Genomic DNA, 24,982 nt, shown 5'->3' with positions numbered 1-24,982 from the left:
AGTAACATAAACCTACAAATCAGATAGATGTGGGATGGGATATCAAAAGGATAGCATCTTACATAGCAACTAGAAAATATATTTTGAATGATATAATTTATGTGTCAGATTTATTTGTTAGAGTGTTCAAGAGATGTCTGCTTATTTATTGCCTTTCTTTTGGTTCCCTGTTAATATTGTGAATTTGATTCCTAACTCTCTGAATATCCGGAATCTAAACCAATCTCTACCTTAACATGAGAGTCATGACAGAGCTAATGAGCAGTTATATTATGAATCTGATAGGTAGGAGCAGGAAAATTGATCAAAGTTTTAGGTCAAAGGCTTTATGATGTGATGCCATTTTGGGTGGTTTTGCAGGGTTTATATTTTTTAAAAATCGTGTTACAAAGATACTGGAATTTCCTAAACTGAAATCAGTTTAGAGTTGAACTTATATCAGCATGGGAGTTTCACAGTTAGATATTGATGAAGCATTTTCCAGGGACGCTGGAGAACAAGAAAAAGAAGGTAAAAGATTACCAGAGTTTGAGGACCATCAAATTAGTTTGGTAGTCTTTTCTAGGTTGGAAAGGAATTATCACCTACAAAACATGAGGTGGATGCCATGAGATTTTTGTCTCTTTCAAACTTCTGTGGAGTCTGTTATTTGAGCTTGTAAATGTAACACATAACCAACCTAATTTTAATAGGAAAAGGATGTTCTTTTATGCTGTACTGGTGAAGTATTTTCTTTGTGCCATCCATTGCAGTTGTTCTAATAGATGGTTGGACTTAAAAACACTCTTGAGGTTGCTGGTCTATTAGAAGATAGGGATCAAAAAATAATTCAGGCCAAGGACATTTATATTGTTATTGCATTAATTCAGGCCCTCTTTATCAGCATGTTTCAGCATCAACTGAATGAAGGGAAGTTTGCAAAGCTGCAGAAAGAGGTGCTCAAGACCAACTGCAACAAGTATAAGATGATAGAGATCATAATGCTTGCCATTATCCAAATGATAACTCTGGGGGTTCACCAGAAGACACCTACCTGATGGTGGATGAGGGCTCCTTTTGGGTTCACCATGAGTTGGCTATAGATTTTAACACACTGTACCTTCTCCTATCTTTCATGAGTTCTAGAAGATATGCATGTTTTGAAGTGTAGGAAGAGCATAGAACTCTCAAGCATGTTATTTTTGTGCAGTATATAATACGTAATGCAATTATCCAACAACCTTCTTTTCCCTTCCTTGATAGATCAATCCTTGGCTCACCATCAACCAGGCCCAACGGGCCATTTTGCTTTAAAGTTGTTCCCATAATTTCATCAATCCGTTAGTAAGTTACTAAACCGAAAGATAGTAATATTGTAGAACCTCGTCCAAAATAGCTAACCGAAAGATATTATTTAGATTTTTTAATCTTATATAAGTATCCAAGATCTATCTAGTGAATAACCGATGTAGGACTAAACACACGGCTCCAGAAGTCCTTACAATTATTTTATTTTTTTATTTAAAAATAAATAAGAAGGTAGCTGCTATAAGATACGACTTATCATACAAAATTACAGCTGCCAAAGCATCCTCTTTCATGATCACTTCTATGCATGCTATCCTTCATTATATATCCAACATTAATCCATTAAAAAGGAGGAATGCACAATTTGGCCTCCCCTCATTCTACTTCTCCTTGGTTGACCAAGATTAACTCTGGTGATGGATTCATTGACCGCTCTTACCCCGACTCTACATGTGGTCAACTGCCTGTCTTTGTCCGCAACCAATATCTCTCAAGCAATCTAGCGCTAGATCCGCACGCATAAAGGATATCTATGAGGTTATGAGTTAGTATATAAGTGAGTATATCAGATATATTTTTTTTACGAGGAAAATATATCAAACTGCGTGCAAGGCATGCCTCCTGGGATGGAAACTACGAGGAAAAAAACCCGATCATACGAATATACAGTGGAAAGTATGGCCAGAAGCATTTACGACCATTTATTTCCTATTGGCTTGGCTCCTCCATTTGGGGCTACCTCTTTGGCATAGGACTAGAAGGATAGATTGCAAGAAACCCTACCTCAATCTCCAACTACTCCGATCGGAAACCGTAAAGGTGGAAACTTGCTCACATTAGATGCATTTCTCAGAAGGGGCGTTTGAAGGAGTAAGCCAAGAGGAAGGATTTCTTTGGATTGAAGGGTCTGTAATTCTTCCTCCATAACCCAATTGCAATCCCTCGCCCTAGTCCAATCTCGAAACTTTTCTCCCTGGAGTCGTCAAAGGTGGTTCGTTTACTTCTTGAGTTTGGTTCTTCTGGTCTGGAAGAGTTCAGAGGAAGAGAAAAGAGGTAGCTTTTTTTTTTACTCTCTTTGAAGCGCCGTAGGGAAAAAGGTTTGTGGCTTTTAGATCACAGGAGAAGAATTAAATAGAAAAAGGAGGAGATTTTACTGGAAAAAAGGGATTCTGTCAAGATGCCGATTTGGGAGTTTGGCCTGGTTTCCTGGCTCAACAAGAAGATTGTCGATCCTCTGAAGCAAATAGTCAGAAGGTATTCGTTTGGGTCTGCCTGCTTTCACTTTATGACTTTTTTTTTTCAATTTATTTAGTGACTGGATCTATTCCCCTGTCTAAATGTTATGTTTTACCTTTAATTTTATTTATCATATTTGAATTAAAAGTGTCAGCGATCTATCTTAGGCCAACTGAGCTTCTGGACAGCTATTTAGAATTGCAAAATTTAATGTTTGATCGGAATCTTAGTTTTGCTTAAGATTATTGTTATTGGTACTTCTCCTGATTTTGTATTTGCTTTTCAGATGTTGCTTATCGTTTAATGCATTTTCCTGTGGTGAAATTACGACCTTTTAAGGCGCCATCATGAACTTTTACTGCACCAAGATGTTCCCATGGCGATTTATACAAAATGAATTTTCATATTTTGGAACGTCAAATCCTCCTAGCTGTTAATAAATCGACAGTTTAAGAAAATAGATTTTCTTTCATCTTTTCCTTTTTTCGCTTCCAACCTTGCTGAGTTGAATTCTTTGTGATGGTCATTCAGATGTGAATCTTTAAAAATTGTTGAGAATTCTCGTTTATGCTCTTCTATAGGGGTGCAGAACCAAAGCAATTGGCATTTTCCACTGCTCTTGGCCTGACATTGGGAGTGTTTCCCATATGTGGTAAGAAGTTTGCAAGTGTCTTTTTATATTTCATGGCTGTTCAAGTTGAGAATGATGAAATTGTTCTTGGTATAGTTTTTACCTGCATAATAACCTGGGAATTTCTGTTATGTGACAGTGCTGAAGTGACCTATGGAGGCTTGATGCCTCTTTAACTGCTTCTTCCGATAGACTAACTTAATCAATCACATTGACAATAACTGAATTAAATGTCATGAAAGATTTCTCTTTATCACAGTCAATGATCACTACAGCTGGGCAAGCATTTTCAGCTCAGCCATTTTGACAAAGCAATAGGATACATCATAACTTCGTACACCTATAGCTTATTAATCTGATCCCCAATAACTATCTCTTACTCTTCCTTGTGCAAAGATATTTTTTTTTCTATAGAGGTGCACAGATCTGTTGGATATTCAACAACATAATGTATGATTATCTTGCAATAGCAAGATTTTTGCATTGTGCAAACTGAAGTTTATTTTCTAGATGATGTTCTAATGGTGAAGGATTTTGCTTATGATGGGCTTATTGCTACATATTGGAAGGTAGTTTAAGGGCATCTAAGTAGGAGTTATTATGGAGTTGAAAAAAGTTGTCAGAGATCCACTGACATAGTACATGTTCATGCCAGAGAGAAGGGAATTACCTCCCAGGTCAATTTTAATTTGATCTTGTTAGAATCTCGCTAAATTGCAATATGATGTTGCTGAATCTGTCTTTCCTGGATCATGGGGAAAGGGATCCAGTTCTATCAAGCATTTGTGAACCTGCAGCATAGCCATGCAAATCATTGTTCTTGTAGCTCTTATGGATCATCTGAAACATGTACCTTTCAGTTAATTATATTAAGAGACTAAACTAAATTATAGAGTCAATTGTCATGATCCAGTCTCGATACAGAATTTGAGTGAGCGATTGGACCCTTGAAGAACCAAAACTGGGTACCAAGTCTTATTCTTTGAAGATGATACATTCATTATATCGATAAGGGTATTTTGCTTATGGTTAGTGTATTCAGTGAACATGTGGGAAGGCAAGAGATGTTACCAGCTGAGTATAGGTTAAACAAAATAATTCCTAAGAAGCATACGTGTTTCTCAGGATGCTTCTTTTGCCAGTATTAGCTGGCTGTTTAGTTGCTAACATAAATCTAGTGGACTACTTCAGACTGTCTAGCTCTCCAGTTGCTTGAATCTGTAATTCTTTAACATACCACATTAAGTGGCAAATCCTTAAAGCAAAAGTAGTCATATCATTTAATTAAGTCAATTCTAGCCACGGATTTTGCTTCTTCTATACTGTACTCTAATTATGAGGCTTCTTTACTAGGATAAGAAAATACAATCATGAAGGGTTATTCCAGTTCAAAGCAGCAATCATTAGCACTGAGTAACTGTGCCTATATTCCTATTCAGTACCTCTGACTCTACGTCTGAATCCACATATATCTATTATCCGGCAGATGTTATTTGTGAACATTGTGGAGCGGCCAAAGGACAGTGCATGACATCTCATTCTCACTGTTTCAAGTTTTTGAACTCCATGTAAATTCTCCATAGTTTATTTGTTGAACGTTTCAAAATTTAATCTGCAAATGAATATGTTTCTTGTGATACTAGTGTTGTGTAGTTTGAAATCCTGTCTGCCAGAAACATGGGGGAATTTAAAGTGGAGGACTAGATGCTTATTCTGATGTTTCATCATTCAATTCTACGATGATGTAATTGTCAATAACATTGTTTTCTTCTCCTTTATGCATGCAATAAACTATGTAAACAGATGGAAATAGAACATAGCTTCGACATAATCCGCACCTGCATGCCTGCATATACATGTATGCATATATCTACATGATACTATCGTAATTTGAAGGTTTTATTTTTGAGGTGTTCATTTCTTCTTCGGTTAACAGGAACAACAGTCTTTCTCTGTGGAATGGCTCTTGCATTGTTTGGAAATCGTTGCCATGCTCCAAGTGTAATGCTTGCTAACTTTGTGGCTACTCCAATTGAGTTGAGGTAATCTTGGCTTTGACCCAAGACCAAATTAATAATTTTCTGAATCATCAGTTCCGTTTCTACCTACGGCATCTAAATTGGAAATTTAGCTGATTACAATATCATTTCTTTTTTTCATGGTTTTTTATTAGCTTTTGTCGTTCTATGGAAGTTTTTTCTATTCTTTGACAGTGCCACAGTTGGCATGTAATGGCATACACAAGGCCTTGTGTTTCCTTTTGTTTACCTGACCTGCTGTTGTTTTGAGAAGATGTATTTTTTGCATGCCATATTTCTAATATATTACAGGGTTAATTACTACATATGGCCAACAAGTTTTGTCCCTTGTACGTATAATTACGGTGTAGATCAGCTTCACCATTCATTTGTATCTGCGGCCATGCTGTTCATCAGTTGCAGCTTTTTGTCTCTTTTTCCTACAAATTCTATTCAATTTGTATTAGCACCTAAGCTTCCTTATTCTTTATTTACTTTCCTTGCTAGTTTTACCATACAACCTTAACATCCTTGTCTGTGTATACACCCTCAGTATAAGCTGACATTCTGATTAATTCAGCTGTGATGGGTGTTATGTGGCAATGGAAAACTTGACAAAGTTTTCTTTTGCACATAGAAAATGCAGAAATCTTATCTAGGCTAATTACAAAATTCCATGACATCTAATTTATGCATCGAAACATTCTGTCCGCCACTGTTTATGATTTTGAAAATTCACCATCCATATCATCTCGATGCAATTACTGTCATCAGGAATTCAGGATCTTCCAAATGATTGGCCGATTCCTGATTAAAACACTAATATTATGAGCCATATTTGCTGACAAGGGCAATACTCGACATATTATGATTTTTTATACTGATTTGAAATTCTCACATAAATCAGCTTATAAGATGGCAACTATTGAAAGGTATATTGTACTGATTAGCTCGTATAGGTTACATATGATCTAAGTTGTTGTTTTGAAACAGACATTTTCAAGGAATACCTTCGGTGTAATCTTTTCAGGGGACGCTTCCATTATTTTATATCATTGGCATTTCTTGTAAAATTCATTTCTTGCATGCTAAATTTATAATGATTAGCTCTCAGTGTTGGTACAATTAGCCTTTTTTTTTCTTGCCGACTGCATGTAAATTATTGAATGGACTGTGATGAATTCTGATTATTTTTCAGCCTGACTAAATGTAAGTTATTGAATTGAATGCCATGAGTTCTGATTGCTTTTTAGCCTGGTGATACCCTTCTTGCGCCTTGGTGAAGTCATCTCCGGTGGTCCTCATTTCCCATTGACATCTGATGCACTGAAAAAGGTGGTGACAGGCCAAGCATCATGGGAAGTACTACTCAGTGTACTCCATGCGGTAAGAAGAAATCACCATAGTAATCTGAGAAACATTATTCTTCTGAACAGTGAAATTTCTATGTCATCAGTTTAGTCCTAAATCACCATAAACCCTCTTTATCACAGTTGTTGGGCTGGATCATTGCTGCACCATTTATTCTTGGCATGCTCTACACTGCCTTTGTTCCTTGTTTCAAGTTTCTGGTTCACAAGTTCGGCGGCATTCCCTCAAGCCCGAAGAAGGATGAAGACAAGCACAAGGTGAGGGATGTCTAGTTCTACAAATTCGAGGAGTGAAAAGGATGAGGCAACTCCCTGAAGAGATCTGATCGCCAGCATAACATCTCTGTATATATGCTTCTGTTCCAGCCAGGTGGTGTGCTGTTATTTTCTTGCATTCCACCCTCAGAATAGGACATATCAATTTAGATAAAAAGAACCGTATCGTGTCTTCACTTGTTGGTGTAATGCGTATCATTTTAATCGATCCAAGCTAGGGTAAACCTGCGAGTAAAATGGCCTCTCCACTGGTTCAATGGATGCCAATTATGTGGTGGTGGGGGTCATTTGTTGTATTTCAGTTACTGGACTCTTACAATGCAAGGTGTTTCATATGCTCGCTAATTTTAGTGCATGCATGATGAGCATGACTCATTTTATCTGAAAGCTTATAGTATTTGAAATTTTTGAAAGTTCTGCTCTTCTCCCCTGCAAATAACCTGGCTTCTTTTGCGAAAGCATGTTTGTTCTCATCTTAAAACAATCAGATGATTGTCTGCATTGAAAAAAGAAAAAAAAAGAGGGAAAAATGCTTAAAACAATCGATAGTGCCTAACTGGCTGTGATGGTGAAATCTTCCTTGTTGATATAAGATAACTTGATTTGATCCCGACTTTGCTATTGTATTTGCCAAGTTTGTATTTGTTCTTGTTATAAAAGGAGAGAAGAAATTGCTCGAATGATTAATTCTGCTAAATGAGCATTTAGAAATCTTCAGCCTATAAAAACCATTCGGCTGTTCATAAATGTTTATGCTCAGCTTACTAAGTAGCATGTTCAAGTTTATAGGGAATAAAATAAAGCAAACTCAATCCCCATTCTAAAGACGGAGCTAATTAACAAGTTAAGCTTGATGCCTTGATCAGTTATCAGCTCAAAAAACAATCATGGACATACATCCACAAATTTTTTGAATGCAAACCTTGGCTACCAAAGAATGTGATCTATTATTGCTTGATTGGCATGTCTCTAGTTAAGAGATCATAAAATAAATGCAAAATCTAGTGCACAAAGAGAAATGCCTCATGTTGAATCTATTTTCCATTAAAGCGAATAAAACATTAATTACCAATAGGACTTATATCTGTTGGTTGCCCAATCTCTCCTCAAGAGGTCCTGTTGACAAACTTATAATTTATGCCTTGTCATATGATGGAAAGGTTACAAGTGTTTGTTACATATACAGGGTGTATGTTTGTGCTTTTTCTTTTCCGCTCAAGTTATCGAAGTGGAATTCTCCAGTGATAGCTTTCCTCCTACAACTATCTAGTTTTTCCAGTTTTTTTGGATTTACAGTGGAAATTTGTCTTTCCATTCTGTGTGTAAACTATAGGAATGCAAAATGAAGAACATAAACAAATAGAAAAACTTTGAAAAACAAGAGATTGGGACTACAAAGTCCTTCTAAGCCAAGCCAAAGATCACAACACTTACAGAACACCTCTCTTAGATCACAACCTTCCCTAATTTACATTAGGAAACAACAATTGTTGACATATACAAGAGATTACATCAGACAAAGTGATTCTCAACATGAAAGGAATTGTAATAGACTTACCCATATGGGAAAGCCAAGAACCATGAGCATGGATTTGAGTATGAGTTTTCACAAACCATGAACACCTCTTCAAACAAATCATTTCTCAAAGAAATAAGGCATCAAAGATTTTCTTCACCAAGATCTACCTAAAAGAAGAGGCTCTCTCCTATGAAACTCGAAAGTTCTCTCCTAAATCTCGACCAACCTTAACTCTCTTTTTTCTATTCTACAAAAAAAAGATGTAAAAATATCTAGAATAGACCTCAGTAATGCCAGCTCAATATGAAAGAGGCATATGGCTGTTCTCTTTTCAAGTGAGGGAAAACACAATGTGTGGATCATAAAATTTGTATAATTTTTTGATAAGAAAGGTTGCGCCACAAGAATTGTGACCCTACTGCCACAATTTATGATATCCACTCTCCTATCTTGTAGAAATGGTAACCCCATGCAGCCTAGAAAGTGCAATGAGGCAGTTGGCCTTGGGCAATCAACTTGAACTTAATGCTAATAGCCAAAACACTTAATATCCACCCCCTCTGCCTATTTGGATGGGTCAAATTTGAGGTTGTTTGCTCCTTTTGGTTTAATTGTGGTCACCTTTTCTTCTTCTTGGTCTTGCCCAAGACATTGGCTGCCATTATTAGCATTGCAGAAGCCCAACCTCTTTTGTGTCATGTCCAGTATATAGTTGCAGCTCTGAATCAAATTTAGCCTTGTTCTTCTTTTAGCACCAAAAAAAAAACAAGTACCCAAAATAATTTTTCAGGAAGGAAATTTGCTTATTAGAACTAAACTTGCATTCACTATAAGATGTGGCACTTAGAGTATTGATGAAGCCTATTTATCCAGAGTAATGCTACAAGGCTTCTGTAAAGCGCATGTAGAAAATCCTCGTGCGAAGAACTCATGAATTTGTTGCCAAAAACCACAGCTTGATTGATTGTGGAGTTACCAATCCAGCGGTTATTGATCCGATGAAATTTCCATGTCTGATTTACAGGCACCTGAAGCATTTTCCGTTTGTCCAGAGCATCCACACAAACCCTACCAAAAATAAAGAACCACATTCTACAATATGACTCCAAATTCCACACAAAATTAGTTTCTTTAAACATGCCACAGAGACCGAGATACAACAAATGTCAGCAAAGGCCAAACAGAAAAAATAACACCAAATGCAAAAGCTATCCCATGAGCAAACAGAGATCAAGGAGGTTCTGATACTTGCGAGCCCCAAGCAGGTGATATCTAAACACCATGTGGATTGTTTCCTGTCGATTTGAGACATTCATGACTCTACATGTTATCCACCAACTCATGCACTGGATATGTGATATAAATCATGGCTACCACCCTCGAATCTATTCCTCCCAACAACAATCCAACCAACTTTTAGGTCCGAATGTTTTTTTTTATGGCATTCCAGCTTTAGATTACTAGTTACTGCTGCATTATTAGAAACAACTTCACATGCTAATGTATTTAGGTCGTTCTGCCCAGTGTGCCTATGACAAGGTTCCTCTAAATGCTACGGCCCTGTTTGAGGGAGCCAAACAACTTTCTGGTCCTCCAAAAGTATTTTTGGATGAAAAAAATTGTTTGGTAAAAATTTCGAAAAGCTGTTTTAGCTTTTCCAAAAAGCTAAAAATAGCTTTTTGGGAGTAGCTCAATTTTGGAGCTTTCCGAAAAAGCTGTTTTGAGCTTTGTCGGAAAGCTGTTTTTTTAATAAAATACCTATAATAAAATATAACAATTACATATTTTGTCCCTTTATAAACCTAAAAATATGCTGGAGCCCTAACAAAGAACTCTAGCCATGGATCATACTCTCTTTCGTGCAAGAAAAGGTATTCATGTTTCCTATTGTTGTATTAAACTATAAATATAATATTATATTACATTATATCATAATACATTAACATGTTATGTTAAATAATTTAATATTATGTTATATTATGAGAAATTAATTACGCTAATAATTATAATATCTTGTACCTTATTATTGTATTATACTATAAATATAATATTATATTACATTATATCATAATAAATTGATATGTTATGTTAAATAATTTAATATTATATTAAATTATTATGCTATAGTATACAATGTTATATTACTATATTATAATAATATTATATTATATTACAATAATATTATACTATATCATATATTTATGTATTAATATATATTATATTTTATTATGCTCTGTTGTATAATACTATGCAATATTCTTTATGGTAATTTTGCCATACAAAAGTACTTTCTCAATTTATTTATCAAACATACGTTAAAATGCCACAGCACTTTAAAAATATAGTTACTAGACAACAAACAACTTTTTATAAAAGCTCTACTTTAAACAACTCTATTTCCAACAGTTTTACTTTCAAAAGCTCTACTACTAACAGCTCTTCCAAATAGGGCCTACATCAGGTACATAATGAGATGGATATCAGGGGGACAAAGTATAGACCTGAGGAAGGTGCTTTAGACGCCACTTAAAGGCCCCAAAAAGGATAGCACAATCATAACTCCATCATAAATGGCAAGCTAGAGTTAAAAGGTTTGGCATAGAGCCTTAAAGCAAGATGTTCCTACTCTGCATCGAAGAGATGGCAGTTTGCCATTCCATCACTAGATACGACATGATTCAGTTAGCAATTCTGAATGGGACATGGAACAACCCCCCACGAATCGCGTTATGTCTGACTCGCGTGCAAATGTGAATCATGAAAAACCAACTGAATTCATCGAATCAGATCATGGGACCACGGCTGCCATTGCAGGGACTCTTATCTACTTCACAAGTTTCCTTCAATCCTACTAGGTGACCTGTTCATCCGCATCACAAGGGAAGATTTTGCAGAAGAACAATGCTAAACTAACATCAACCAAGAAAAACAATCAGAAAAGCCTCCGGCCTTTCACCGTCGGAACCATTCTGACTCCAATTTTTCAGCGTTATTAGTCTGAGTTAACATTTGTTTAGCTTGTTTATAGGGGCAAAAATTCATGTAATATGTGGATTTCGAGGCGCCCGGGATCTGTTCAGAAAGTGGCAATTGTTTTTAGACACCAAACTCAACATGGACAACCGGAGAAGGATCACAAACGAGCGCACACATTGAAAGAAAAACGTCGAAAATCTTGTGAAAGGAATACCAATTATGTATATTAGAATCAGAAAAAGTGGCAACATGCACCGAAACACAAGCTTAAGCAGGATAGCGTTTTGTCCTCTGCCACGACTCTCATGTGATTAGAACTTTAATTCATTAGAAGCGGACCTCCTAACCCTCAAACCTTACTCGTGAGGAGGTTGCCAGGTGAAGAAATTTTTAGCTAGTGCAGTACCATCTTCTTAATGGTCCTGTCGACTAATATCGCGCACTCCGAGTACCATCAAGCTCATGAAATCCAACCCCAGAGCAGCTATAAAATACTGAAATTGCAATCAAGTTCATGCATCCAAAAGCTTGGTTTAAGTATGAACTTTCACCATCAGCCATTGATTTGAGAAAAAGAGGAGGTCTTGAACTTCATCACACCTACCATGCACAAAGATAATTGCACAAAACAACCATCTGGGAATTTTACTTACAAAGGCAACACCAGAATCACAATATCCATCAAAGTACCATACAACTTCCACACAATTCCCATTGGAGGCAGAAAGTAACACAGCCTTGCCCAACAGTAGATGCTAGCAGGCTGGCATGCAAAAGGAAAAGTGAGAAGACAAACAGAAGAAAACACGAAAAGATAACCGCATTTTTGTACATAATTTTTTTCCCCCATCAAACCATAAAGCAACCATAAAGCATATGATGTAACAAAGGAGAGGGGAAAAACAAACTTGCCACCCAAAATAAAGCAACATAAGACATTCAGCAGTGCATTAGCGTGTATAGATAGACATATATCCTATTTACTCCTGGTTAAAAAGAAAAGGAAAGAAGAGAGTGGGAACTTCATCACCCCCTATTCCAATGTAATACTTTCTCAATACAGACAAGAGCCCATCACTTCACCACTAGCCCGCCAGCCTCCACATGCCCTGCTATGACTGGACTAACAAAAAGATGATATTGCCAAAACAATATGGATGAGACCCAGCGCACTGCCCCTATCCATTCTTTTACTAGCTGCCATTCCAGCAGCGACACGGCACAAAGGGCAACACCAGCCGTGGCGCAAAACAAATGAGGGCCCGTGCTGGACCACAAGCTTATGGCTGAGGCTCCGAGTAAAGAAACATACAAAAGCTTTGCGGGCAATACCATACTCCTATGATCAGCACTCCTTGTCAGCAGCATCCGGGTCGTCGGGTCTGTTCCGTGCAGAATCAGCATCTGATGAAGATTTCTTCAACCCAGGCTTGATGGCATCGCTGATGACCAGTAATTTCACCTTGGGTGACAGCCTCTTCGCCTCCTCGCATGTGTAAATATAAATTTTTCTCACCATGCTGCAAAACTCTCTGCAAATTGTATGTAGATATTCAAGATCAGTGCGAGTTTAAATTACCAAAAACACCTATTTTTTGATGACCAAAAAACTACTGCTTTAAATTGGAATTTGAACAATCAATAGATCAAGCCATGATATGAAATTCCATAGCTGAGGGCTATAGAGAGCATTACAGCCAAGGATCATCGCCAACCAGCATCATGTCATCTTCATCATCGGTGTAGACAACCTGCCATTGTTTGACTGGACCAGTGAGCTCTCCCTTGATGTTGAACATCTCCTCGAGCTTTTGGAGAAGCTCATCATATCCATCTACTCTTGTCAAATCCACTGCCCTCCCAACTGCCATACCGTGCATGTGAACCTGTTTTGAAAACACAGGATTTAGCAACACATTTCAGCTTACACGGGATTTAGCAACACATTTCAGCTTCCGCAGAAGCAACTCTCTCCATCTAGATTACCAAGCATGCTACCGACAGAGAGCCAGCAAATGTACAGAGAAAAGAGGTCGTCTTCACCTTGGTGCAGCTCCTCAGTTGCCGACTTTGAGTCTCTTGGTATGATCTGAGGCACGACTTCTCTGGCTCACTGCTGACTGCAGGGGCATCAGACCTGTTAACGTTGGATGGCTGAGATTGCCGATCAGAATCCTCCTCCAAAGATTTTACTGGGTGAACCTCACCAATAGCAGCAGAAACATTTGCCGGCGGTGAAGTTTCCTCTATGGCAGAACTTTCTATTAATTGGATCCCAAATAATCTGCATCCAGTGCCAGTATCCTGCTTCTTTTCACATGGTTCCCTGTTGATGCTTGCCGAGAAAGACTCAGTTTGTGAATCTGTTCTGACTGGCCAGTACGCAGGCCTGTTCATAACTGCCAATGACCCAGTGTTTGATCCCATGGAGGCAGGCTTTGATGTTGATGAGAACAATGAGGTGGGGCTCGAAGATGGATAAAGATCTCGACCTTGTTGTAACCCTGAAAAAGACAAAGTTTGGGTAGACTCAACTGGGGATTTCCACAAACCTACAAGGAGAAACAGATGAGTATGTCAGAGCAACTAAGATGGTTGAAGAGAACTAGAAGAAATGCCAAAGTAGCAAAATGAATAAATAACATCTTATTAACAGACTTTCTTCCTACAATTAAATAAATAGGATTCTGTCTCAAACTAGTGATTCATGCCCATAGACTCTTTTTATGGAGATGCCAGTTTTTGTTAGTCATTTTGCTAGTTAAGAAACAACCATCAAGACTAATGTACATGATATGTCCCATATATTTGATTCAACAAGAACATAGCCAAGGCTATAAGAAAATGAATTTCTGCTTGATGCAAAGGAGAATGTTTTCAGCAGACAATTTCATTATGCCAAATTATTTGAACAGCCCCCCACTGAATCCGAGAGCAAGCCAAACATAACTTTTGTTGTATACATAAATAGCTAAAAATATTTTAATGCATTTATGCAGCACAGACTGCTGCTTAAATGTGGTTGTTCAATATAACTACAGAAATAAAATTACAGAACAGCACTATAAAGGAAGTCATTAATAGAAATGGATGTATTCAAGTCCACAGGCTTAATGGCATGTTTCTAACAGGAAAAGAGATAATAAAAAACAATATTTTATTTTGGAAGGATTAAAAAAACAAAATCATACAAGAAATCCTATCATCATATAGGTATTAAAAGCATTAGCACTTTAGCAGTAGGCAAGTTCCCTACCAAACACCGGAGAAATATCAGGCGTAATAGAAGGTGAAGCTGGAGGTCGTGCACGTTTATTTCTCTGTGTTGGTTGAGATGTTGGAGAAGTAGCTGCAACAAGTGGCTCTAACTCCCATGGCGAGACTCTATCTGGGCGTGGGATGGATGAAGGTTCATCCCATTGGACCTACAAAGTAATCCACCATACAGCTTGAAATTAAAAAACAAATTGTATGAGGGAATAAAACCATGCCAAGAACTACAGGCAGAATAAAAAGCTAAGGTTTAATCATTATACTGACGAACACAAGCTCATCTGAAATTCAGCTGGTAAAAAATATGAATTTGAGAGCGATATTCAAGATAGCAATGAGTTCTATCAATCTATTAGCACAATCGTTTCAAGGTTAGAAAAGTAACGGAGACAATACTACCTTTAAAGATCTCCATTCTGAATCTGCCCATCTAGATGGTGTTGTCTCTCCCACACCAATTATAGTACCACTGAACCTGTAAAAATTGTAAATGAGACCTTGCCAACACACTTTAACTGAATCCTTGATTATCACGACCAAGCCACCAAGCATACCTTCTTTCAGGAGCTTCATCACCCTCAAATCTCATCTTGAACCTCATCCCAACAGACAATTTATGATTCTTGGCTTCAAGATACTTGTTGACACTGATGATAAACTCAGACCGGCTCGTTCTGAAACAACAGACAGTGATAAATTCCACTACTTATTTTCAGAATATACTTAATTTCTTTCAGAAGAAGGCAGAGAGCCTTAGTCCCATCATTTGGAAAGACTTAGAAACACATTAAAATTTGTGGATATACCGAGAGCAGACAATATTTGGATTCAATATCAAATATTTTCCCTTTTCTCACTTTAAGAACTCTGTCAAAGCATGCACATTTAAAGGACAAAATATTCAGATAAATACCAAACCTTGGCTTGTAAAAGACAGAAAACAGAGTCCCTGTGGATACAGCATGAGAGGCAGTGGCCAGAACTCCAAGATGCATGCTGTGACTGGATATGACTGATGATGGCATGTTATTGAGTTGTCTCATAAGCCTCCTTACTCCAACACGCAACTCACCATTCTCAGCTCTGCCATGTTTCATGCATGGATAGATAAATATCATTACAATGGTCACACAAAGAAGTGCATCAAATACTCTATCCAAAAAAATAGCATTTTATTTCGAGAAGATAAATGCAATAATTCAACAAGTGCCTGACGGAAGAATATATTTACTAACCTTAAAAAGATAAATGCATCACCTGCTACCAATCTCTTCGAACTCACAAAGATACTCCATCCTGTAGTAAGCAGATGACGCCTAGGTTGCCCTGAAGGAAATGCAAGTGAAAAAAGTTAGTATACTTTGATCACCTTGTTTGATTACTCTGAGAGGCATTACATAATGAAAATTAGAATTCAGTAAACTATTTGTATTCACATTAATAACATATATTTGCAGGGTTTTAGGTCAAACATTCCACTTCTATGTGTTCAAACCCCTGGATTTTCTTATTTATATTTCCATTTGCATTCAATATTCTAAAAAATGGTGAGCAACATCTGGAACTCATATTGGTGATATTTTTTGACAGAACTTAAAAAATTACTTTGACAATAAGAAGTATCTACAAAACTGACACGCAAAGTATAAACTGAATAATTCTTGCATCCACATCAAATCAAAGTGTTGCAGTTAAGTTTCAAAACCAAAATTGAATAACAAAGAGGCAACATTATATAGCAATGAAGAAGTAATATATACAAACCTCGAAAAATGTGACGAAAATGCCATTCATTGCCATGAAGATCTTTGGCAACCAATTCTTGCCAAGGTGGATGCTGGGACATATCCTGCACAAAAGGGTCCAGTAGCAATTAAAGAATTGAAATGGGAATAATCAAAAAACCAGCTGCTCAATTTAGCCTAAATGAAGATTGAGCATCACAACAATTTTTAGAACAATGACTAACCAGTGGAGGCAAGCATTCATCCGCATGCCGCCTAAGAACGGAGAACCCTCCATGGGTGCTTGTATCTGAAGCAGTTAATGTCTTACAAAAGGAATGGACTATGCACCTTTCAGGTTCAGGTAGTGGAGAATCTGGGCTTGTAACCTCACTTTGCTGATCAAGAAGTTGAAGGATAAAAGAGATCAGTATAAACATCAAAAGTAGCATACAGAAAAGAAATTCAGACATTAGCATGTGTTATACTCAATAATATACATCCACTTCAAAAAAAAAAAAAACAGTTATAGAAGAAGTGATTGCAGAATCCAGAGTATAAGTTAAAACAAAAATCTCATCCAGTTACACAAAATAGCAATCAAAGAGGCACATATAAATATTCAAACTTCAATGTTGAAGCAAAGTTCTAGCATTAGAACACTATATCAAGAGAAAGGAAGAAAAATGCAATGTTCAGACCATAAACAGCAGAAAGAAGTAAAAAGACTCACATCTGGTTCAGGCAGCAGAGTAATCTGTGAATAAACTTCATCGGTGTCTGGTTCAGCCTAAAAAGAAAGGTAATGAATAACACATGTAATGAGAAATAAAGCTAGCACTTCCCCATACCGCGTCAAACATGATGAACAACATATTATAAAATGACCAACAAGAGCTTACCCGAAGTTGAACATGGACCACCCTGCAAAGAATCTTTGAAGGTAGATTGAACAAAGGCATATGCTGGTCAAGCCCTTGATTTGTCGATGCCTCGAGCTACAAAAAAAAAAAAAAAGCAGAAACAGAAATCAATCTAGAGATCAGCTCTTATCTTAGCTATACACAAGTCATGCTAATATGATCAGCTTATTATTGATGATGCAAAACTAGCATGTTGCAGTGTGACAAAAAACAGTAATACTAGACTAACAATAAATGTCTTAGATTCTAAAAGCCGGATCAAGGATTATGCTACTCATAGTAGGCACTATTGCAAGACGACCCTGAGATAAGTCAAGTATCTAATCAAAAGAGATCTGACATTTGATACTAAAACGAGGAAAAATGCATCTTGCAGTCATAATATTGATTGGATAAGTGGAAACTCAAAATACCTGTTCCATATGACCTTGAGGAAAGTAATAGACTCGTTCCCCATCACGAGGCACAGTAACAAGAGGTCCAGCACAAGCATGCCAAAGTTCTCGGTATAATACATCTGCAGAAGTTGCTGGAAAACATTAAAAAAAATTACATCTGGAGGAATGAAGCAAATTGCTTAGCCCGTTCCTCCAATTTAGAACCAAGAAGCCATAGTATTGAAAATATTCCACAAAATAAAGATTTTGACAACCCTTTTATGTAGTTTTATTAAGATGAAAGCCTAGGCACTACTTGAAAGAAAGGGGATTCGGTAGAACGCCGCACTCAGATTAAATTAAGAACCAAAGCCCCACCAAAATCTACCAAGAGCCAGAAGAAAATCTTGGTCTGGCCAAGATATTGACTTGTCAGGAGCAATGAGATTTGAAACCACAAAAGATAAAGCCATATCAGAAACATATAAAGGCTAATTGAGAGATAATAATTTAAAACAAATGGCAAGTAAAAAACAGAGGGCTAAACTGAGGTCAGCACAAACATGAACAAGAACCGGCACAGAACAAAGAAATCAATAGAAAACAATCAGACAAACAGATAATTATCAGGGAAAATGGGTAAAAACGCACTGAACCATTATATGATCCGAAACCCATGAATCATTATTTGGCAATGAAAAATATATACACGTCTATCCACAAGCACGTCACCCATACACCAAAATCACACAAAAAAGGGTGAAAAAAGAAAAGAAATCCAGAAACAAAAGGCACAAACATGAAATCAACCCAACATTTCCGATGTTACCACTTAAACCATTTTAAATCCTACAATATCAGAATATACATCTCTAACTGAAGCAGACCAACCATTCATAAAGATCGGGAAACCCATACTCATGAGGAAATCTATATCCACATGGAGAACAAGCAGCAATAATAATTGACACCCAACACAAAAAGTCAAAGAGAAAAATAGAAAGGGAAAAATGATGAGACGAAAAATAACCTGAACCGGGGAGTCCTCCGGATGAACTATGCGGCGGTGGGAACGCCATGAAATTTTGCTAGATCCCTTCCAACGCTTGAATCAACAAGAACCAAACTTCAGCTAGGAAAACACCAAACAAAATCAGCCAAAGCTTCCACCTTTCCTAACCCATCTCCCCTGACATTTCTCCACCAGAAGGAAGCGATAAGACTAAAGGGTTAAAAAAAAAAGGATAAGATCCCTTCGGTTTCGCCTTCAAACCAACATAAATGCTCATAAATGACCCACTGATCCACGTATTAACTGCGAAGGAGCTCCAAATCCCACACCCTACGAACCTAAGACGAGGGCAAAGGAGGCCCAAAATGGATCTGAGCGCTATCGCTGCTCTTCGCTGCCAATTGCCGCTTTTTACACCCTCGAAAGCTAGCCCTAGAAACGCCGCCCCTCCGGGGCACCGACTTCACTTCCTCCCCTTTTCGAAACGGAATTTTAGATCTTTAACGGCTAAAGGGAGCATAAAGGCGCCCCTCCTCCGCCGGAAAATAATCCACTTGCCCTCCTTGCCGTTAAAAATCCAGCAAAGTCCTCCGGATTTACCGAAAGCGGAGTACCAGAAAGGCGACGCCGACGAAGAGAGATCGCGGAATTCCTCCCAAAACTCCACCAAGTCCGACCTCAGGCCTCGCGATTCTCCGATTCCAGAACAATTAGCCTGCTGGAATCACCCTTATGATGCTATAAAACCGACCTTTTTACGTCCAAGTTCCCTCCTTTCCGTCTCCAAACACCAAATCCCTCGGTTTCCCGTCGAGAGATTCCGTATCCCTCGCCACACCCCGCGAATTCCCTCCTCCAGACAACAGAATCTCCCGAATCCAGTAAGCAGACCACTAACAATCCCCAAATCACAGTCCCAAAAACAGATCTCCCTCGATCCCCCACACTACCGCCCCAACCTCGAACTCCGCTTCAAACCAAGCTCAAATCCCTCAAAGTCCCCAACAAACCTCAAAAAACATAATTTTTTTTACACCATCGAGCTCCTTTCCCGGCGCTTCCTCCACACCCCCAGCTCCAACCCGATCGAGAACCGAATCCCTCCCTCAGACGAAAGACACGGACGCCACAGGACGGGGGAGAGAGAGAGAGAGAGAGAGAGAGAGAGAGAGAGAGAGAGAGAGAAAGAAAGAAAGAGATCGAAGGAATCACGGATAAGGCGTGAGGAGAGGCGACAAGAACAGCGGAAGAAGAGCCGCTCGGCCTTTTAACAGAGAGAGAGAGAGAGAGAGAGAGAAGGGGTGGGAAGGACTATTTCTTATCTCACTTTTTAGAATATTTCAATGAGTTTCTCTCTCTAGGTCTAGAGAGATAAAACACTGGGGTTGCCGCTTCCGGACCCTACACGGACCCTCCGAATTCGCTCTCTCTGCTGCTGTCGCTTCTCCGCTATGCTTCTTTTTCCGCTCCCCCCATCAACGACCCTATCTCTCCCTCGCTTTCCAAGCCCCCTGTCCCCTCGCCACAACTTACCAATACGACCCCCCTTCCCATCCAACCGCCCCGATCCCGTCAAATTCTGCCGCGTCCTAATTTCAAAGCGGAATTTCACCTAATTACACTGTTCCTGAGGAGTACCATAACGAATCACCCGCCCTCCACTTCTCCCCCTCCCCCCCCCCCCCCGGGGTGAATCTTATCCACCCCGACACGACACATCGGACGGCCTTGATTTTGTTGATTTCTGCTGCGTTGCAATCTTGAATCATACCGCTCGTGGGAGATCATGCAGCTGAAATTGACGCACCGTTTTGAGGGCCAACCAGGGTCACGTGGAACCAGGGAATTGATGGTTTATGGGATGACCTCCCGCTGACTTTTAGAAATGATCCGATCAGGTAGTGCCATTTGGCATAGAAATACCTCGGGTAATTGAGATAGGAACCGTAGGAGCACCACTGGGAGATGGGTTCACGGATCCGAAGCGTGCCCTGCATTCCCTACAAGCTCCCCACCCCACGATAAAGTTATTTTAATCCTCCCGCCCACTGTAAGAATCCAGTCCCGCTTTATCCTATATTACGATTAAGCTCGAGATTATGCATTAGCCTTGAGTTATCAGTTAATTACGAGAATGCCACCACTGAACAGAATTCCCTCTAGTGCGTGAGCGAGCACTACACCTGATGAGCACCACAGGCCATCCCTATCATTGGCGCGGGAGGCTGGATCACCGTGATAGGCTGGATCTAGAGAAGCCCAGCAGCTTAGGAGGAGACTACCTTCTACTGCGTGATATTTGGTCGATGGGTGAAGATAGAGTGGCTCTTGAGGCCAAGTATATTTTTAAAAAGGCTAATTATGCTACGGATTGGATGGTCTTTTATGCGGCCAACCACACAGGTGGTACCTGTGGACTTGGATTAAGGATTTACCTAGGACATTCCGTGATGTTTTATTTTCTGACTTTATTAGCCAACCGCACAGATGGTACCTATGAACTTGGATTGAGGATTTGCGTAGGATATTTCGTGATGTTTTATTTTCTGGCTTTATTGGCCAACCACATATGTGGTATATGTGGACTTGGATTGAGGATTTGCCTAAAACATTTCATGATGTTTTATTTTTTAGTTTTATTGGGTATGTCGAGGCTTGTGTAGTTTGACACCCGGCCTTAGGCCCTGTTTGGAGGAGTTTTTGGAGGGCCAAAAAGTACTTTCTGGCCCTCCAAAAGTACTTTTAGGTAAAAAATGGTGTTTGGTAAAATTTTGGAAAAACTGTTTCAGCTTTTTCGGAAACTGAAAACAGCTTTTTGGCAGAAGCTCTATTTTGGAGCTTTCCGAAAACGCTGTTTTCAGCTTTGTCAGGAAGCTGTATTTTTGACCAAAATACCCCCATTTAAAAGTTTCTTTTTCCTCCCAAAAATCTCAATCCCACTGCCTCTTTCTCTCTCACCATCCTCCCTCTCTCTCCCCCTCTCTATCTCCTTCTCCTCAATGCCGCCGACCCTCCTCCTTTTTGTATTTTGGGAGACAGCCCGTGGCTGCCCACGGTGATAGCCGCCACGCCGGCCACCCATGGCCGCACTCCCCCGCCGCCGCTGCGGCCTGTTGCCCCGGCCGCTGCGACCCACCACAACAAAAAAAAAAGGAAGGGGAGGAAGGGGCCGCCATGGCCACCGCCTCCCCGACAGGCGCTGCGGCCCGCCGTCTCGGCCCCCTCTCGAGGCCTCCCCTCCCCTGCGGTCGCCGCGACCCGCCGTCCCAGTCCCCTCCTGGGCCTCCTTCCGCGGCCGCCACGGCCCGCCATCCCGGCCCCCCTCCCGCGGCCGCCGCGGCCCCGCCCCCTTCTGGCGCTGCCGGCCTCGCGGGAGGAGAAGGAAAGAGGGGAAGGAAGGAGAAGAAGAGAAGAAAAAAGAAAAGAAAAAAAAAAGAAGAAAAGGAAAGACAAAGAAGAGAAGAAAAAAAAGAAAAAGAAAAGAAAAAAATGAAAAATAAATAAATAAATATGTATATAAATGAACAAATAAATAAATAAATAAAATATAAAATAAATATATATATTTCAATGAAATAAAATAATAAATAAATAAAATAAATAAAAAATATTAGTAATTATTTAATCAATTTTTTCACCTAGCTAGAAAATTTGTTAGAGAAATAAATGATCATCAAAAGAGTGAAAAATTAATTTATACTAATAATTATAATATTTTATACATTTATTATTATATAATATAATATTATGTTATATTAAATAATTTAATATTATATTAAATTATTATCCTATGGTATACAATGTTATAGTACTATATTATAATAATATTATATTACATTATATTAATATTATATTATATCATATATTTATGTATTAATATATATTATATTTTATTATATACTATTGTATAATACTAGTAATGTCCTTTATGGTCATTTTGTCATGTACGTTCTCAGTTTGTTTACCAAATAAATGTTAAAGCACCACAGCCCTTTAGAAATGTAGTTACCAAACAGCAAATAGATTTTATAAAACTCTACTTTCAACCGCTTTACTTGCTCTACTCTCCGGAAAAAAAAAAAAAATAATGCAAGCACCAGCGCGGCAAGGTGGATAAGTTTTCCACGCCGTTGGGACAGCGACGTTTTGAAATATCCTCGGAGGTCCGATGGGAGGCGGCCACGTAGGTCGAAGGGGTAAGAAAGGATCGGACGGTTGGGAGTGGGGTACCGTCGGTGTGCCGCAGTTTGTACGCTAAAAACAAGACAGATGTCGTGCCCTGATTGATAGGATGCGGATGCTTGCTGGGTGTCGCCATCGGAAGGAGTGGGTTGTAGGTACAGTGTCCGGGGAAGGGACCAACAGATCCAACGGCTCTGATCAGATCATGGATAGCGGAACCAGGGGGAATAATTGGTTTACACTGTTGTTTGGGGGGGGTAGGGAAGCAACCCGAAAATCTGCTTTTTTTTTTTTTGAATAAATGTTAGTCAGACAATATTTAGAGGAGAAAATAATTTATTTATATTATTTTATATATTAGAAAATAGCTTGAAAATTTGTTACTTTGGGGATAAGTTGCTGAGATTTATTCATTTTTTTCATTATATTTTTTATGCCTTCAGGTCCGATTTGCATACTTATTATGTACTGCTTCTTTGTGATCGAAGTTCAATTTTCTCGTACCAAATTAAGCTTTCGTCCTATACAAAATTGAAGGATTTAGATGATATAAGGGCATGACAAAATAATCAAAATTCTTTCGATTAAACACGGGTAAGAAAAAAAATTTACTTGAATTCATCATTGGCTAGAAAAGTGAAATGTTAGGTTTTATTACTGTATCAACATAAAGAAGGGCAATACAAAATTGAAGGGACTAAATGATATAAGGGCATAACAAAATAATCAAAAATGCATTCAGCAAAAATGAGTAAGAAAAAAAGAAGAAAAAATTGCTTGAATTCATCACCATGTTATCAAGACAAACATTACGGTTTATTAGTGTATTATTATAAGGACTAATATTGTGGGAAAAAAATTATGGTCGCTTTATCTAGTTGATGGGAAATCAACATACCCATCTCCTAGGTAGGTAACAATTTCTATCCATTTCATAGATAAATATTGACTGCAAAAAATTAATTTAACAACTTCGCTTTTTTGATCGGAATATAAGAGCATGAGTAAACTGATCGATGGAAAAATTAATCAACTTTTTCATAATATTTCATCCTCAAAAAACCAAACCTTAAAAGTTTAAAATAATTGCTTATACAACTCTCACAAAGATATTGTAGACCATTAGTCAAGTAATCTTCATATTTAATTGCATCGGTTAAATGTTTTTATGATGCATAACAATGCTTTGTTGCTTGAGGTGTTTACTAAACTTCCCTCCCTCTCCAACTTTCTTTAGTTGAACGAGTTATCAATGAGCAAAACTTTCTGCGGTATGTGAAGATGCAGTGCGTCGCCTATCATTGTTTAACTATATTTCTAGAATTTATTATTTATATTGGATTAGAAATATTTTTTATAAATAATATATAAAATTATAAAAATAATAAAATTTATTTTTTAGCATTATTATATTTTTATTATAATATATTTAATGAAAGATAGTTAAAACAGTTATTATGGCAGCTAATTAGCTCTGAAATGTACAAGGATTTTCTTTTTTTTCCATATATTTCTCTTTTTTTTTGTATATAATCTCTTCTTTTGTCCGTTATACGTATAAAGAGCCTTTTTGTTCCCATAGTTGTGCGATCCAAAATAATTCTCTTCATCCCCTATTATTAATGATTAAAAAAATTAATATTTTCTATTTTACTCATCATCATAGGTCTCCCACTAACAAATACACAAATTTTGTTTCTTCTAATTAAACTTGGCAAGTAGAACAATCTCATTACCTAATATCAATTTCTCCAATACAATCTTTTCACCATCATTCTTACCAAGTTAACCCCTAATTAAGAACTATATAAATTTTTAATTTGCAAAAGCATTCGAGAGATGTACTTATTTAAAATTTTCTTAGATGGCTGCCCTCAATTCCATGGCTCCAATGCGTAAATTTCTAGAATATATAGGGGCGCTATGGTAACATAAAGATTTTCTTCGGTCTCCCCGCCATTCCTCGGGCTCCCTTCTCGACGGCGACCGTTAGGCCCCACCCCCACGCCGCCCCCCTCTTTTCTCTCTATCATCTAATATGAAATTTATATTTTAATTATAAATTAAACAGAATCCAATCATTCAGTATAAAATATGAGCCAGCACAATATTGGATAATTAGATATCAAAATTATTCTGTATAACCTAGTATACATCGAGCGTGTATTTAAATCCCTG

The 24,982-nt window shown here is 38.2% G+C and overlaps 3 protein-coding genes across 5 annotated transcripts; 2 read left to right on the top strand and 1 right to left on the bottom strand.

Moving 5' to 3' along the window:
* The first annotated feature begins 1,900 nt into the window (after window positions 1-1,900).
* Window positions 1,901-7,231, top strand: LOC103704795. Of its 2 annotated transcripts, XR_005514805.1 has the most exons (6): window positions 1,901-2,541; window positions 3,105-3,175; window positions 5,091-5,196; window positions 6,426-6,558; window positions 6,666-7,110; window positions 7,145-7,231. XR_005514805.1 is itself a non-coding variant. In XM_008788237.4 (5 exons), exons 1-5 carry the CDS (start codon window positions 2,465-2,467, stop codon window positions 6,813-6,815), a joined length of 537 nt encoding a protein of 178 aa, XP_008786459.1. In that variant the 5' UTR covers window positions 1,901-2,464; the 3' UTR covers window positions 6,816-7,231. The 2 variants fall into 2 exon arrangements, 1 of the variants encoding a protein (XP_008786459.1); XM_008788237.4 differs by having other exon boundaries at window positions 6,666-7,231.
* Window positions 7,232-12,145: 4,914 nt separating this feature from the next.
* On the bottom strand, window positions 12,146-19,747 carry LOC103704796 (auxin response factor 7-like). 2 transcript variants are annotated; one of them, XM_026803735.2, is made up of 14 exons: window positions 18,641-19,747; window positions 17,647-17,762; window positions 17,213-17,308; window positions 17,044-17,100; window positions 16,556-16,708; window positions 16,351-16,435; window positions 15,822-15,912; window positions 15,505-15,669; window positions 15,141-15,260; window positions 14,986-15,061; window positions 14,570-14,738; window positions 13,357-13,865; window positions 13,009-13,199; window positions 12,146-12,845 (listed from the first exon to the last, which is right to left on the bottom strand). In XM_026803735.2, the coding sequence occupies exons 1-14, from the start codon at window positions 18,687-18,689 to the stop codon at window positions 12,659-12,661; spliced, it is 2,064 nt and encodes a 687-aa protein (XP_026659536.2). In that variant the 5' UTR covers window positions 18,690-19,747; the 3' UTR covers window positions 12,146-12,658. The 2 variants fall into 2 exon arrangements, with proteins under 2 accessions (XP_026659536.2, XP_008786460.2); XM_008788238.4 differs by having other exon boundaries at window positions 12,454-12,845; window positions 17,647-17,750; window positions 18,641-19,746.
* Window positions 18,785-20,072, top strand: LOC120113042. The gene is made up of 2 exons (XM_039133563.1): window positions 18,785-19,761; window positions 19,801-20,072. Exons 1-2 carry the CDS (start codon window positions 18,892-18,894, stop codon window positions 19,891-19,893), a joined length of 963 nt encoding a protein of 320 aa, XP_038989491.1. The 5' UTR covers window positions 18,785-18,891; the 3' UTR covers window positions 19,894-20,072.
* Window positions 20,073-24,982: the final 4,910 nt, after the last annotated feature.

This window comes from Phoenix dactylifera, chromosome 14, assembly GCF_009389715.1.
Source record: "Phoenix dactylifera cultivar Barhee BC4 chromosome 14, palm_55x_up_171113_PBpolish2nd_filt_p, whole genome shotgun sequence".
NCBI lineage: Eukaryota > Viridiplantae > Streptophyta > Magnoliopsida > Arecales > Arecaceae > Phoenix > Phoenix dactylifera.
The sequence above is the reverse complement of the archived record's forward strand: the minus strand, read 5'-3'. Positions and strand labels throughout refer to the sequence as shown.